At 27.1% G+C, this 18,947-nt stretch overlaps 1 protein-coding gene across 1 annotated transcript in view; it reads left to right on the top strand.

Annotated features, from left to right (window-relative positions):
- LOC113375118 (protein spire-like) overlaps positions 1-18,947 on the top strand; it is a 502,830-nt gene that overhangs the window by 275,150 nt on the left and 208,733 nt on the right. The window contains exon 4 of the mRNA XM_026615068.1: positions 11,601-11,722. Coding sequence (XP_026470853.1) covers positions 11,601-11,722 — 122 coding nt within the window. The remainder of the gene's footprint in view (positions 1-11,600; positions 11,723-18,947) is intronic.

Below are 18,947 nucleotides of genomic sequence, written 5' to 3'. Positions count from 1 at the left end.
TCATGATTGATATCACATATATATGTCTGACAAAGCGATTATCGTGTTAAAGATATATGCTATATGAGAAGTACCATTGACAGAAAAGGTCAATTATTAATCAATTATAAGTAGAATTATAAGTAGAAATCTAATTGGTTAAATTATGATAAATGGACCCAAAACAACATTTTGTTCTTCCCTTAAAATTGTTTACACACTAATTAATATCTTGTGGTAATATGTGTTCAGATAATCAGAAAATTCGAATGAAATTGAAATAGAAATAATTGTTTCATATTTCCAACGTCTATATTTTGGTTTATTATATCTTTATTATCAAACTGCATTCTCTTTTATTAGAAATTATTCTACTCTATTTTTTTACATTTGGATCGGGTACATACATATTGTTCATGGTTATTTAGTCGCATTAGGCCAAATAAAATTCTTTGTACACAAAACAATAAAGAGAATTGATATTTCTTATAGGTCCGCAAACTTAGGGGGCATCCATCAATCACGTTATCGATTTTTTAGGGATTTTTGGACCCCTCTTGGTAATACGTCGTGATATTCAAAATTAACCCCCCTACCACGTGGATTTTTAGTTACGTAAAAGTTTTCGAACGAATTTTTCGAATTTATGAAAAAATGGCAAAAATTTTTGTTTTGTTTTTGAAAATTTAGCTCAAAAATGAATACACGTGATATCTGCTAGACCTCTCCCTCCCCCATGTGATTCTGCGTGATTTTTTTTATCAAATCTTCCCCTCCCCTTAAAAGCCTCACGTGATTAATGGACACCTCCTTATTACTTCCCAAAAGTTATATTTGTACTTAGTCATAATTCAGATGTCATACCATTTATTTTTTATAACTTTTGCTAAATTCATATATTATTTAGAATTTCACAAGATTATCAATAATTATATACACTGTGTATAAAAAATGTAAATCTCAAAATAAGTATCTCGAACGGAATTTGAAAAGATCGCTCAAAATATAACTCATAATAGTGTATAAATGTATAATTTTAATAAAACTTCGAACATTTTTAATTAGAAAAATGTTATTGGTGTAAGGGTATTGCACTTTATATTTGCACTCTTCAGGCTCTATATTTTTAGTATACTTGGAACAAAAGATTTTAGTACAAATATTTTTGAAAATTGATATAGCACTATAGGATGCCATTATACTTTTGCTAAATCAAATTTGTCTTAAAAAATTTTTTTTACCTTTGAAATAAATTTGGTAACTGGCCATCTGTCTACTTCGATTGCATCGACCAGACGCATTGCGTTCAGTGCTTCTGTGCATATCAAATTGTAAGATTGCGCTTGCTCCCAATGTGATTTTAACTCTAACAATAAGAAGACGATTAAGGCGCAGTCTCGATGTAAATCAGATCGGATGAGTGCTTTCTTTCAACGAAATTGTTTAAACAGCATACATATGTAGAATGCATTCGTATGTAGTTATTTGAATCATGAGTTACCGGCAATAATGTCGCTTGTGATTTAAGGTCTTTAAGCAGCATAATTTACTAGCAATAATATCAGTCCATTTCAAAGTCACGCATAAATTATATTTGAAATGAATTGGATAATTTATTGTTCTGATTAAGGGAGTGTATTAGCAACGGCCAGAGCTTATGTATTGTTCTAATTGTACATGGTTGATGATAGCATTTTTATTAGGCTTTTTACAAATCTGAACCAAATTTGTGTAATCTGTATCCTCATTAGTTGCTTTAGGAGGCGACAACTGTTTTTACTTGGAAATATCGATAGCAATATGTTTCCAAGTGAAAATAGCCCTGATTCGGTATTGCTGCATCTATTAATTTTTGCCCTATAACAGAAATTGTAATGATAATTCATCATACAGAGATGAGAAAACTCTTTGGGTTGCCATCTGTAGAACCTACTATTATTAAGTCAATCCAGTACAACAGGTTGTAGCACTTTTAAATGCCGTTCAAATTTCTAATAATAATGAAAAAATGAGTCGGTTAGAAAACATTAATTACAATCGATAATTAATTGTTAACACGTTGAAGACCGCAACGAAAATCGTATTTCACAACTGGAGACTGAAAGTCGTAAATTTTGTTTGGGTTAAAGAAATAGAAAAATGTTATATTTTAAAATATGGCTATGTCAAAATATTGAAAATGGAATTCTACGTATAGAATTCTCCTTCTATAATGAAAGTACTTATATAGAAAATAATTATGAATCCTACCTGAACTGATGGACAATTATGGGTTTCAGTCAAAAATAGTAATTTTCAGATCACACGATGATTATTATTTAAGCAGTCTCACCACCGAGAAATGTTCCGAACATCCAGCATTATATAAAGGGAAAAATTAGAAAAATTGTTAAAAATTATATGAACAAATCAATAACCAACTCTAAAAAAAATAGATTTACAGTTATATAATACTACGCATCTCTTCGGACAGAACGAAAACGCTTGATTTTTAGTGAATATTAATTACTATAAGTTGGTTTTTACATCGATGTTAATTTAAAGTAAAGAGTAAAGTAAAATTTGTAAATAAAATGAGTTGATTTAAATTTAATATTAAAAAGTAAATGATAATATTATTTGAAAAGCAAATTATAATAAATAGAAAAGTAATATTATATTATTTAAAAGGAAATAAATAATATTGATTTAAATTTATTATTTGTAATTTCTTTTACATGCTATTTTCTATTGCTTTAATTTTTCATATTTTGTTCTTTATTATATGACCTATTACTGGTTAGCCGTCTTTTAATTATAATTATATTGAAAGTATCCGTATCATTTTAATTACTGAATGTCTAATATTAGCCTCATTGTAATCTATGTTATAAAATCCGCAAGCACGTGTTAATAATAAATAGATTAACAATAATAATTCAATACTTTTTCATCAATAATAGATAGCAAATCATTTTGCGAAGTGCGAATATTAAACTGATTAACCTTTGACTTGACGTTGCGTGTGTACCTACTTGATAAAACGCAAGTACGCGATAATAACGCTTCGTAATAGACTGAAATATTAATTGTTTGAAATACAAACAGCTGTTTATTAATAACTGAGTATTTTTAAAATATATTAATTATATTATTGTTACGATAATTTATTAATAATACATATATCTGCATTAATTTTCATGTTTGAATTGCCTTTGAACAATTATTCTTATGACTAACACCATTATAAACAATGCAATCTATTAATTTTGAAACCCATTGTATATTTTAAACATATGAGTATGGGAAAAATAATAGCAGGGTAGGGCGGTGCACAAAGGTCCAATTTGACTTTGAGCAAAAGTTTTATGATAGAATAAGTTGGAAAAACAAACTAATTATATCACAACAAATAAATTAAACTAGCAACTATCTGACTGTGTTCAGTGAAACTTCCAGCCGATTCACCATTGTAGAAATTGGTTTTTCGCTGTTTTTCTAAAATTTGTAACCTGGTATTTTTTACCCAATAGGCGAGGTGAGTTGGGACGTCCAAGGGGCAAACAGATTCAATGTCTTATTCTTATTATATAAAGGTACTTTTAGTACTTTGATTTATAAAGGTGCCTTTTACTTTAGGTTCAATTGGTTCTTTTGATTTAACACCGCTCACGTGTTAACTTTTATAGAAGTTATATAAAAAAAACTGTTGCATCTAGTTTGAAATCAACAAAACATGTTATAAAACAATTAAATTACTTATATTCAAAAATTATATTAATGTAAGCTAAGCAACAGTGCTTACAACCAGTAAAACTAACAACGAAAGAAAATACTTTTGCCATGGATTTTCATTTTCATTCAAATTTATAGACCTACCTTATATGTTTATGACACAAAATTTGACTTTTTGAGGACGTTTTCTCAACAAAAAACTAAATTTAAAAGCTATTTAACGAAACTCGATAAAAACTCGAATTGGTTACTTGAGCGAGACGTACGGCCGAGTAATTTCCTTAGGATTAACAGAAAAGTGCAAAATTGTTTGTCCACATTTTTGCAAAGAATTTTGAACTATCTTTGAAAATTAAAAACTGGTCGAAGTTATAACTTGGGTATCGTGCTTATCAGTTTTATTGTATAGACCAGCCGGTTCTACCTATTTTATTGTTGAACAATTTGTTTGGCCAATTTGTATAGAGATAAGCTCTATAGTCTTATTTTAAAATATTATATCATAAACTTACGAATTACATGTTATAAGCTTACGAAAATCGATTAAATTATAAAAAGGCATTTGAAAAGTCTGATACATTATTAAAAAAAATATATAATATTTACACATAACGGGAAGTTTGTGCAACTTGGCGTAAGGATAAATGTTTCTTACACCAAGTTTGTGAATTTATCTGCATTGTTATTGAAACTTATATGAAAAAAAAAATAGGATAATACGAACAGTTCCGAAAGTAAACTACACTTTTTTTTTGCATACAGCTTTTATTTTCTGTATGAAATTTTGAGATTATTATATTTGATATTATTTGAGTCGATTGATATTTCTGTAATATTTTTTTGAACTTTAAACTGCAGATAATACAAATAAAATTTTAATTATGTACAATATAAATTTTATTGTATTTTATTGACATTGACATACAAATGTATCTTCTACTTTGAAGTCAATGAGATTGAGGAATCCTCATGAGATATTTTGTTGCAATCGATACCCATTGTTTTCAAATTCTATTTTTAAAACAAATTAGAAGCAGTGAAAGTTTATAAATTAATTGAAAACATTAGAATGGCATTGTACAATTTGTAACATCCGATTGTTTAAGATTTTATCAATTTACCAACGCGTGAAAAGAATTCTTGTAGAATTTAAAATTTGCGTTTAACAGTTAGTAATCAAAACCAATTAATTCAACTTCTTTACACTATTATTATTTCAGGTTATATTAATTAGAAATAAAAATGCATATTTAATTATATGGTTTGATAGGAAAACTTTTGATTAATTATCAATAATGTTCCGTTCGACACCGTAACTGGCTTTCTTTAATTACAGGAATCTCTAGTCGGTATTGAGATCTTTAATTTTAAGTAGATATTGACTTGATATTCACTATTATTTAATATGATTTCATATATAATATTTCATAAATTTCAACTTTGCTTTAAAGAATAGATTAGGATTGCTATGAACTAATTTTTGTTTTTGTTGTTTAGCTGAATACATAATTTTTAATCGTGATTAAATATTACCTTCATAAAATGCTCTCAATTACATTGAAATGGTTGTAGATATTCTATCAAATTGCTTTCAGCTTTGATTGATTTCATTTATGAATAGTTTAATATAATTTATTTATAAAGATCCGGAAGTTTATTTTCAACCAATATCCGTTCATCAATATGCAATATTCGAAAATATATTATTTATAAAATTTCGTATTTCAATGTTCACGGTAACAAATTTTTGGTGATGATTTTAGTTTAAAAACGTATCTAACACGTCGTCAAATTTTTTTACCTCAATTATGTGTTGAATACAATTTTGGCTAGAAAATCGCATCGATTTTCCTTATAAAAGTTATAAGCATGCGTTTTAATTTTTGAACCATTTTTACGGATATGCTTTCATAATAATTAAAATTGTTGAATCTTTACCAAAGACTAATCTGCACGATAATTTTGCTTCTATCTGATAATTGTGAATGGCTTTCCAATTTTTGAAATCGGTTCAGGCGATTTTGCAAAAACGTCTAAAGTCAAATATTGGCTTACATACACAAACATATATTTTTTGACGACCAATTTTGGTCGCAAACAATTCTGAATGACTTGAAACATCGAAAAAACTTTTTTGGAAATTGGATAATAAATAATAGAAATACTTAAATTTTAATTATTAACTTCCCGAAGGCGAAGTTTATGTTTTCATCAAAAAATCCCTTTCGCTAATTTTATGTTTTCTCGACGTTTCAAGCCATACTGGATCGAATGAGACCAAATTTGGAAAAAGTCTTTGTGTGTGTGTATGTGAACAGATTTTTTGTCGTAAATCGACGTTTTTTCAAAAACGGCTGGACCAATTCCAAAAATTTAAAAGTTATTTGATGTATCTCGATGAGGACTGTTAGCGTTTCTCAGTTTTGTGCGACGAACTGTCGAGCCGTTTCTTCGTAATTTTGGAAAAAGTGTTTAACTTTTCGTCTACATTTAAGCAAATACTACTGAATCGATTTTAAATAAATCAAAAACTGTTCGAAAGATATTAATTGCGAATGATCCTGATTAGTTTTAGGTGAAAATCTACCGATCCGTTTTCTTGTAATTAACTGTTGAAAAAAAAAATTAAGCCGATTTTTATGGAACTTTTGTGGCGATATATATCATAGTCTTATAGAACTTACTGAAATATTACGGCCTTGCGACAAGTAGTTTAATTTTAAATATTCATCAAAGTTTGAGAAAACGAGTAGTTTTTTTGACGTTTGTTAAAATATAAATTAGACGATTTACTTGATATAACGATAGAGTACCTGGTCTTAATAAACATACTAAAGCATTATTAAGTCTTACGGAAACTGGTCAGATTATAAAAAAATATTGAATTTTGAAAATTAGCTTTTAGAAAATACTCCTACCGAGTTAAGGTGTTCGATTTTTAATAATGTGTAATAAATCCACTTCGAATACTTTTAACCACTCATAAATTAATATCAGGGATTAAGCAGATTATGCACACATATCGGGAAGTTCATGTAACTTGCCTTAAGGCAAAATACCAATACCAACTTTTTTATAACCTCAGCAATGTGATGTATTTAATCATATGGTACATATATGTATGTTAAATATAACTTATCGTTTTTCTTTGTTTTTTTTATCGTTTGAATTTTGAATTGTTTCTTTTATCGTTTGAATTCAATTTGAATTAATTTATTACAGTATTTTAATTAATTTATGTGATTATGTGCTCATAAAAATGCTTACTATAAATGTGTTTTGCATGCACCCTGCATCCGAAACAAACTGCATCTAAAGCATCAACTGCAATAACAGGATGCGATTTGGCACAGTGCGTGTGGCATATATGTTTTATGTATCATAAGTCATAAAACCATAAAAGACAAGAGCATAAAAATCTATACGCTATTGTTTTCCGGTTATATTAAACGTTCTAAGAAAATGCCACAAGTGGCATGCCAGGGTAAACACTGCATAACAGGAATCAGATTAATATTGTGAAATCTGGAATATTACAAATGAGTAGAAATTCGATCAATAATAATAATATTATATTTTACGGTTTTGCTTAATGATACAACACTAGTAAAATATACTTTATGTATATTTATTTATGTATTATTATGTATTCATTTTTTATACCAATTTTAATTTTTTATTATTTCAAGGACTTGACGACTATAAACTGCAGGGTCTATCTAACTTTTTTTTTAATTTTGTTCTAAGAATATATAGTTTTTTTTGGTTTTTGCTTAGTTTTTTTTCTCAAAGTTACTTTTCATTAATAGCCGGAAGGATTGTACTTCCAAATAAAAAAAGAAATTTGAGCAAATGTTCAGTAGTTTTTATAGCATTTTTAAAAAACCAAAGTTATTTGGCGGACTCTATAGCATTTTGTTATGAAGCTTTTTAAAAATGTCGACTAGTAGGTACAGATAGGGTCTCGTTGTAAGATGAATTATTTCAATATTAATACATGATAAATATAATAATTCTAGACTATACATTTGCTGCTTATTGATTTCAATAGTTATTGATACTATTACATGCATATATTTATTTATGATACACTTATAATGTAATTTTATGATTACAATATACTTATATGTAATTTAATATTAAATGATTCACGGTTTTACCCGAATTATGCCTATTGGAGTGGGATTTTTTTTCTAGTAGTTATAGTAGAAGGAAAATTGCATATATTGATTATATTTTAAGTAATTAATGTTATCTGTAATTTTATATAAATTATTGCATTAGGTAATTAATGTTATATATAAATACTTATAATTATGTATAATAAATTTACTATTTTTATATTTTTTTGCGAATTATGATTGTCCGTCAATTTTATTATACTTCTTATATTTTAATTTTGATATGCGTATTGAATTTTATTGAATATTATTCAATTGATTTTTAAAATTTAATTTAAGAAATAAATTGAACAAAAACAATTTTTTTCAGATTATATTTTTGTTACTTATATTTATTTATTTATAAGCAAGTAGTAATCAAAAGTAACATAATTTAATTATATTTTTCCATATAACATTAAAAATAAGGATGCTATGATTTTGAATACCATTAAGAAGTTTATTAACTCTCCTTAGGGTAATTTATCGTAATCGCAAAAAAATCGAAAATGAAATATTTCTATACGCTTTGAAGCCTTCTGAACGTTAGAATACCTTAAAAAATGGATGTATGTGTGTGTTTGTAGTATGTGCAAATGTTTGAATACAAGTTCTGTCCACGATTTTGGAAGCGCGGATCAACCGATTTGAATGATTCAAAAAACATGCGATTTGTATGGGGAGATGTGTTAATTTTGGCAAAGGCAGGTCCAGCCGTTCCAGAGATTCAGAGCAAAAAGCACAAAACAACCAATTTTTGAGAAAACAGCACATGCAAATAAAATGATTAAAAAAAATTTAATCGTATTGATTGATTGTATTTTTGCGAAGGCAGGTTTAGCAGTTTCAGAGATGCGGAGCAAAAAATGCAAATAATTGTTGTTTTGAGAGAACTGCGCACCCGATTAGAGTGATTCAAAAAACATATTGCTTGTGTCGACGGTCTTTGTTTATGTTTTTGTTATTGTAAATAAACATAGATTATGGTCTTTGTCCAAATATAAGCACTTAATTATATTATATTTATAAAATACGACGATGAAATTTACATTGTTTATAATAATTATTTTAAAATATTTAAAACTGTTGTTTTTACTCATTGATATTTTTTTCGACGATTAATCACTTTTATTTCGCGAATGTTTATTACTGTACGGAAAGTTCGAGCAATTTACCTTAAGGCACAATGCCATGCACGACTAGTCTTTATTTAGTATATGATTTGTACTTTAATCAGTACTATTTTATACTACTTCACCTACCTATCTACGATTACCTTTATAATGCATTTATTGATTATAATTTTTTTACGATTATTACGATTTTATTCACTTAATATATGTTTATAAACCGAGAAGTTTCAATAATTTGCTTTAAAGCTTATTGCCTTGCATTACCAAATATAATAAGTAGTTTATGTGCTTTTGATATTTGAAATAATGTTCCGTGATTGTGATTGCTGTACGTAACCTATTTAAAAATGAAGGTAATGTTCAGGATTAAATGCAAAAGAAAATGCATTTTATACTTGATTCATTTATTCATTTAAAAACGATTCAACTAATGGTTAGTTTGCGTAGACAAAACATTACCTTGCAGGTTCATTATATAAGGATCATAAATCAATTGAGCTGATTCTGTGTACATGCACCATTCCGTCGTTACGCGTTGCCTACCGTAAAACAAATAATAATAAATCCTATGAAACAATCGTAAATTTTGAATTTAAAATTATACTGTAACAATATATCGTTCCACACGTATATATATATATATATATATATATATATATATATATATATATATATTTACGCCTGATAGAACAAATTCAGTCATGTCAGTGGGAGAATACATAAACCAGCTTTGTTAATTCAAAGGTAGGTTCTCAAAGACATAAAACAATTTATAGCCTGATCGAGTAAAAGCCAAGTCGACTATTCAATTTTATATTTCACGTTAAGTTTATGATCTAATCTATGTGTTTTGTTTTATAATGATTAGATGTTTTGATTTTTTAAAACGTTCGTAAAAAATATGCATTTTATTGCGAAGAAAAATAACATTTTATGGTATTTTAATCAATATTTTGGTAAGGGCTCTCCCGTAGGTAAGCGGTTAAGAGCGACGGGACTTGTTTCAGAGGTTCCGGGTTCGATACCCACTTCGAGCAGCCTGTTGTCAGGCAGCAGTGACAACGATTTTCACTTGGAATATAGGTAGCAATATGTTTCCAAGTGAAAATAGCCCTTGCCCGGCATTGCTGCACCAATAAAAAGTCAGCCCTATTAGCTTAATTCTAATAACAAAAATCATCAAATATGGATGGATTAACCATTGGGTTACCATCTAAAAAATACGAAGTAAGGAGAAGTTTCGCCCAACAGCTCATAGGGCGTAAGGTTCTGATTGCTGTTAAAAATATAATAAAAAAAATATATATTTTGGTAATATTAGAAAAAATATTAATAAATTATTGTTATTGAGATTTTGAAGAGTTTGAATTATTAGAATTGCTATTGACATAATATATTAATTTTTATTCTAACTAAAATATTCTATTTTTCTTCTACAATTAATGTAACATATTATAAGAATGAAACTTTTTCTTCCTAATTTATTATTAAATTGCTGTAATGATTGATTATTTAAAGTAGCGACGTGAAAAAGATTCCAATTACTGAAGATCTTCGACTTATGAGTGCTGTCTTTTTAATGTATAATAAAATATATCAGATATATTCCTTTGTACAACATTGGAAAGATGTTGGTGCATAAATATTTATTTTGAAATATTTATGATTATTTTCTTATAACAACATCAACTTTAAAGTTGTATATACTAATTTATAAAGCATAGGCACAAACATCTAATTTGACTTTGAGCAATTATATTGTAACAACCAAACCAATTAAATCACTACAACATATCAAACAAACAACTATCTGACTAGGCCAGTAAATCTAATCACAACTAGTTGTATGAATGTTTTTTTGGTTGTTTTTCAAAAAAATGTTACCTGTTTTTTTTTACCTCATAGACTAACAGGTCTAATGTCTTATTTTTAATTTTGAAGTAATTTTACAAAATAATAGTTACATTATTCAAACAATGCAACCTATAAATCACATTCGTACATTTTTTACATTGATAACGCTGTATATAACCCTGATCTTGTATCTTGTCAGAAATATTCATCAGCAGATTTGGAATAACTATTTATTTAATTCATTTCTTGTAAAATTGCTTTTATTTTAACTCAATTTACTGTTTTTTTATTGTTTACAGCTTTTCATCCTACTTAAATGTAAGCTTTTATAGAGCTTATTTAAAAAAACGGTTAAATTTATCTTAAAATTAACAATACATCTTATAAAACAATTTAATAAACATATACTTAAAAATTATGTTAAGGTTTTGTAAACTAAACAAAAGTGCTCACCAAAACAAATAACAATGAAAAAAAATATTTTTCTTATGGATTTTCAAATATGTAAGAATAAGGGTGATTATTGGATGTACCATACATCTTTTTCTCTCTACTTTTAAATATTGTTGTTAAAAAAAATTCCTAACTTTTTGATATATCGGTGGTGGATTTTTTTACTCGCGCACCTTTAGACACCGCTCTAACCTATAGCAATTTTGATTGATCCTAAACGATGCTTCTGTAAATCTAGGCAAAGAGTAGTAAATAATTTTAAAATAATAATTATAATCTTTTTAATAATCGTTTTCCTATATTTCAGAACACAATGCGACGCCCGTGGAGCCGCATGTCGAGACGGACGATGAAGGAATCGAAAAAGATTCGGATGAGGACTTTCAAACGCCGAACGTCACGGGTTCACAATTGGAACATGTACTCGAGGTAATGAATTTATTAATTTTGCTATTAATTCTTTTAAATAGTTTTATTACCATTACTTTATTAACTTTCCGTAGGGTAAGTTATAGTAATCGTCCAAAAATTGGAATTCTAAACATTTTAGCATACCTACCTTATAAGAAATGGATGTATGCGCGTGTGTCTGTGTGTGTGCGTGTTTCTGTTTTGTGTGGATACAATTTCTCATTCACGTTTTCGGAAGCACGGACCATCTGATATGAATAAAAAGTATTATTCTATTTCTATTGATGAGGAGACGTGCTAATTAGTTTTTGGCAAAAGTCGGTATAGCCGTATAGGAGACAAGAACAAACAGTGCTGAAAATAGATAATAAGGTTTGAGAGAATGGACCGTCCGATTTGAATGAATCAAAAACCATTCAATTTGTAATGATGGGAAGAAGTGGTGATTAGTTTTTGGCTAAGACGGCTTTCGCCGTTTCGGAGATGCGGAGCTAAAAGTGAAAGAAATGGTAGGTTTTGAGACAATGAAGCACCCGATTTGAATGATTCAGAAAATATTTTGCTTGTGAAGAAATGATTAGTTTTTGAGAAACGCATTTTTTTATTTCAATTTTGTTTTAAATTTGCAATTTTTTTTAAATATCGAAAATATGATTCGGATTTCAATTTGTATTTGAAAGCATTTAATATTCTTCGAATATTATATTACGGTACGGGAAGTTCCAGCAATTTGCTTTAAGACCCGATGACTTGCACCACTAGTTCCTTAATATTTGATGATATAAATTTATGGTAGCCTTAACTTGTTTATAAAACTAAAGTGTAGTTTAAGGAGAATTGTTTCACTTCTACTTTTTTAATTCAAACGTAAATCGTATTAAAATAACTGAATTAAATGAAACTGAACTTGAATTAAATTTATCAATACAAATCCTACTAGTAAATATAACAAATCTAACAACATCAAAATCAAACAAATACAAAAATTATCAGAAGGAAGGAAATGACTGAGTTTGAATTTATTTTTATTAAGATCCATAGAGGACACAATTTATGCTTTATTTATAATAAGATTTCGACATACGACATATTTTACTTTACTTATGTTGAATTATAATTTGGCCTTATTTATAAATTTCTGCATTTACTAAACAATTACTAACATACATATTGAGATTTTCTATTTGAATTTTTATGGTACTTTACTATTTTCGTTTTATCTCCTCTCGCAATTAAATTTTATTCACAAATAGAGTTTTTTTTTCAAACATATGTGGAACAGTGCATTTTTTAGATAAATGATTTTTGATTATTCATGATATTATATTTTGACATGATAATTAGATTTTTTATTTTGGGTTATACCCGCTATAATTTCAAATATCAAATATATTGCTTTTAATCTCAAAATACGATTTTTCGAGAAAAAAAGTAGTATTTTAATATATACAGCCCGAAATTTGTACTACAATTCCATAAAATAATGGGAATATATAAAAAACATATTTAATTATGATCAAGCCATGTAGAAATGTAATGACCAAATATTAAAACAGCACATTCAGGAAATGTTTTCTACCATATTCCATTCAACCCTATGATTTTCATATTCACCAGGACAGAGATTTCAATTTAGTAAATAATTTTTATAAGGGGCTTGATGAATCTCATTCCATACTGTACGACGAAGATCAGATAATAAATTCTCTACAGTATTGTTGGATGTTGTAACTTAGTTTTACTGCCTAAATGTAATTCATATCGCAATAAAGTTACTTTTATTATGACATAAGTAAATATTTATATAGATAACTAGAGCTTATATATAAAGTTTCCGGAAATAAATGTAAGTTATAACATACAGTGTGATGCACTTTGTGTTTATTGCCCGGAATAATTTTATTATGAGGTGCAACGCTATAATTATTTACTTTGTTCGTTGTTTCTCAAACCACTCAATTCCTTGAGTTTTGCAATTAATTGGAATATCAATGAATATTTTTGTGTAAAATCCTTGATGATCAGGCAACTGATCACGTGATCGACTGTTTAAGGATTCTGGAACCTCTCCTTCTCCTTGGTGATACGTGGTAATAACCAAAATTTCCTCACTTTTCCCTGCCAAACATCACGTGTATTTTTAGTTACACGAAAAAATTGTGAATTTTTTTATTTTTTTTCTACAAATGTTTGGATTTTTTATTCAAATGCAGGTAAAAAATAAATACACGTGATATCTTACTATACCCCCTCCCTACCCCCACATGGTATTATGTGATTTTTTGTGAACCCCCTCCCCCCTCCTCTTAAAAACCTCACGTGATTAATGAACCCCACAGCAATAACATTTTAATACTGAGTGCAGGTTAGAATTTTATTCTGAAATGTGGACCGAATCGGGGGACAACATCAATTATTAATATGATGTTGATATTATTAATTAATTAATAAACCATATTGACGTATGATACAAATTATACAAGTACATAATATTTAACCCATGTCAAGAAATGCTTTACAATAAAATTATGAATATAATTTTTCTGCTCAAGAGACTACCAAGAACAACTTTCGATTGAAACAATGATCTGCAAAAGAATTTGTTCGACAATATAATCTTATACCAATTAAATGAATGAAGAAAGCTAATTAATAAAAAAATGTATTAATTTTTGAATTAATAAAAAAAAATTCGTTATTAAAAGCAATGAAATAATTTTTGCTATTAACAACAAATATTTGTATAATTATTGTCTACAACAGTAATTTTAATACAAATAGTATATTAAATACATGGGATTATGGATGGGATTCACAATTGGGCGACTCTAATCGAGTAATATTTAATTATATAACTATTGCTTAACTATTTTTGCAATTCAATAGTATTTTTATTTACATGCCAATTAAATTAAATTTGGCATCTTATGTTATCATATCGTCAAAATAAAATAGTTTAAGTCAAAGTGATAAATCTTGAAGCAAAAGTCCGACACAGAACATGTCGAAACCTAGTTAATATCTTATTTTATTTATACACATATTTATTGTTTATCATATAAATATTAGAAAATGAATGATTAGTCGAATGTGTTTTTACATAATTTAAAGATTATTTATTTTAGTATTTGTAATACAATAGAGTTACGAAATGACAACCGAAACGTTTCGTAGGAGGGTGTTTCTATAAAAGCGATTTGAATGGGTTACATTCTCTATTTTCCAGAGGCTCTCAATTTTACAATGATTTATTTTGAACGTATTATATACTTAACAAAATTTAAAAAAAACTATACAATGGACATTTTATAATGTTATTATTATTTTATAATATAATGTTTTATTATGTTATTCATATTTATGGTTATCATATTTGTGGTTTTTAAATAAGCCTAAATAATGGATTTGATTTTATTGACTTGATTGAAGTCAATTTTTATATATTTTTAATATATATAATTGTAATTTAATATATATTAATGCTTATTAATTACTTAAACAAAATGTTTTTTAATGCTCAAGATTTTTCTTTCGTTAGCAGAAATAATATTTTCATACTTAATTAAAATTAATCAAAACGTAGATTTAATAAAAAAAATTTAATATGAAATGTTAAATGTGTAAATGAGGTGATAAATACAGTATTGAAATTGCACTCTGTTTGAGCTTTTTTATCATTTTTAATTTTGTACACTAATTTTTTCAAATGTGTATTTTATTTATTTCAAATTATTATTATTTTACTCTAATTCATAAAATATAGAAACATGAAAATTTAAAGAACTCAATAAAACAATGGACTGTAAACGTAATGGCTTATCGTAATCTATTAATCTTTGTTTAAGATGTCGTTTGAACGACATAAGTCATCTATATTTTTTAAATTAGCGTAAAATAATATTCATCATATATAAATTTCTTGTTACATAAAAATTCCAAATCATTATAGAGATCAATATTAATATTATCCGAGTAAAAAATAGTCAATTAATTTTCGTATTTTTAGAAGTGCGAGAGAGACAGCAAACATTTATTTTTTGCTCTATTTGATAATGATTTTGCAATTTATTATAAAACTACGCAAAATCGATCATTTCTAATATAAATAGTATAAATATGCAATTGATAACGAACTATATATCATAATTCAATTGCAAATGAAAACCAATGGCTTTATCTGGAATTTAATGTCGGTATTTCCAAAGTAATAAAGTTACTTGAACATTTTGCGTCGGTGAATTTGAAATTTATGAGGTCTCAACAATGTTATTATATATCTTACTTTCATTACATATAAACGCACACGCACTGGTATTAATTATTAACATTTGTTTCAGTCTCACTTTTAGTAAAATATCACTTATTGATCATAAAATGAGTTCATTCTTCGGTTACAATCATGAGTGAGTTTGATGGAATTACTCTGAATAGTCATCAACACTTTTACTTTTTAAGCAGTCGATAAAAAAGTACAAAATACAAGATTTTGTTAGATTTACATAAAAAAATTAATTTAATTTTAACAGGAAAAGTTAGATAGTTTTCTCTGCAATGAATCGTCTTCAAACTAGTGAACCCTAACCGCTAGGAATTTATTTATTTTTACTTGCCGTATCAAAATATTTCAATTTGGGGTTATTCTAATTTTAACGAAAAAAATAAAGAGTAGATAATAAATCTAATTAAAAATTGATAATTATATAATTAACAAATAAATGCATAATTATGCATCTACGTTTTCCCTAAAAATTCTCAGCCGATTTTGAAAATTTATACTATATAGATATATAGATACTATATTAAATATATTAAATATGTTAGGTTATCAAATATCGTATGTATTGTATGTAACCAAGAGCAAAAAAGCGGAAGGAAGATATTTGACAACCTAATATGATATCTATCTGGAAATTGTTTTGATCATTTTTGGTGGAGATCGAGCAAAATTTTTTTTAAAATTACTTTGTAAATTTTTTAAAAACTTTATAATGTGATAGAGTTTATTGTTTATCCTAATTATACAAATATTATAAATTTTTATAGGTCTACGAAAAACACCTTAGTTATAAAAATAATTAAAGTTTTAAAATGAGCCGCGTCAAAATCTAAAAATTTTATTGTGACAATTTTAAAAGTTGCTAAATCTCTTTTTTTTATTATTTGCTCATATTGATTATGCAACATGCTTTATGGCACAATGCCACTTACACCTTCTTTAAATTATTATTTATGGGTATCTATTTATTAATTCATTTTAAATCAAATTTAATATTTTTGTTTTCATTAAAATTAATTAATCATATTAGTTTGAAAAATCTTCTTTATTAAAGTGGTCTCCTGCCATGGTTAGTTTTCATCTAAAATTTATCTCTACACGTCTCTTTTAAATCTAATTAATTTAAAAAATGATTAAATACTTGTTCGACTATAATTAATAATGATGAATAATTGATTGTATATTAGAAAGTTATTTTCAAAGCTCGGATTTTTTAATTGGGGAGATCCAGACTACAAAATGCTGTGTATTCAAAACTCTGGCACTAAAGAAATGATTATTTTTTTCTTTGTAATTAATTAATAGTATTGCATGTGTCATGATCGACATGTACGCGGATCTTTATTATTAGTGGAGTAAATGAATTCAATAATCGGCCAGTGATGAGAAAGAAAGTTTTTGAGAACTTTTTCGATAATATCGAAATCATATATAATCATGATTATCATATATTTCATTATACCTACAAATATTTTTTTATTACAAAGTAAATTTTGCAACTATCCTATAAGCACAACAAGTAAAACATTAGGATTAGAAATAATGATTTAAAAATACATAATCATCTGACCATTAACAATTTGACAGTGATTAGGCTATAGTCTTACCTATCAATTGAAAATTAATGTAGAAGGATCTACTTTTTCAATTTATCCCTAATAGAATTCTGGGAAAGTTCTCTGGCAAGTGATGTTAGGTGATCCTCGGGTCAGCTTTTGTACTTCTCAGATTGAGTTCGTATTTTATCGTTTACCGTGCTGATGTTGAAGTCTTCAGCCATCCTGAAACATACTTTGGGACATTCAATTTTGTTTTAGGATTTAAATAATTTAGGATTAAAACTAATGACCTCAAAAATACATAATCATCTGACCATTGACAATTTGACAGTGATTCGGCGATAGTCTTTACCTATTAATGTAGAAGGAGCTACTATTTTAATTTGTCCCTGGTAGAATTTTGGGGGAGTTTTCTGAAAAGTGAGGTTAGGTGATGCTCGGGGCGGCGTTTTTTCTTGTCAGATGTTTGTTCGAAAAAGTTTACATCATTGCATTTAGGTAGCCCCCTACATTAAAATCATCTAAAGGCTACATTACTTTTAAAGAGTCATTAGTTATTTTGTTAATAATACTTGTATACCAGTTGTGACAAATTTTGTGGGTACCGTTGTGACATATATTCTTATCCATTTTGGAGTAAAGATCAAACAGATAAAAAATCTAACCTAAATAAGATCAAATACGAATCAAAAAAGGAAAATTCAATATAAGTAAAGAACAGATTTCACAAAGAATTCTTGTTAATTTTGTTTTGTTATGTTAATACGCTTTGTTTAAATGTTCATATTGTGTTGCGTTACATATTATTTGTAGTAAAGACAATAAAAGTCGTTATAAACGATTTTGGTGTTTATACCTATTGTTTTTAACCTATTTTTATTGTTTTAAATTTGCCTTTTCCTTATATAATTTGATTTTCTGACTTAAATCTATCGTATTTAAGGACAGTACTTCAATATTTTCACGTAGACAAATATTCAAATTACCATTTAATTTACTTTTCTTATAGCTAACTGGTAAATGAACAAACTACTTTACTATTATAAACTTAATACTGATAATTTTTACGAATTAACTAACTAACTAACTAACTATTATTTTGTATATTCGCACAAATGTTATTTAAATTCGTTCAGAAAATGGGGTTAATTTCTTCATTTTACAAGATATACTATTTGATAAAAATGATAAAAATAGTTGCAAATTTGGTATGTGATACAATGAATAATTTTTTATTTTTGCGGAAGAATTTTTACTTTGAAAATCGAAGCTGTACTCTAGACAGTGCAAAAAAAGTTTTATCGACACCACTATAATTTATATTAATACGATTTCATCTCTAGAGCATTTGCTTTCAAATTCACAAGTTGAATGTTATAAATTATTCGATTAAATTTTGATTTGTGAT

This window comes from Ctenocephalides felis, unplaced genomic scaffold, assembly GCF_003426905.1.
Source record: "Ctenocephalides felis isolate EL2017-DRISC unplaced genomic scaffold, ASM342690v1 CF-g0.4_SCAFFOLD_01886, whole genome shotgun sequence".
Taxonomy (NCBI): domain Eukaryota; kingdom Metazoa; phylum Arthropoda; class Insecta; order Siphonaptera; family Pulicidae; genus Ctenocephalides; species Ctenocephalides felis.
This window is presented reverse-complemented; position numbering and strand designations above follow the sequence as displayed.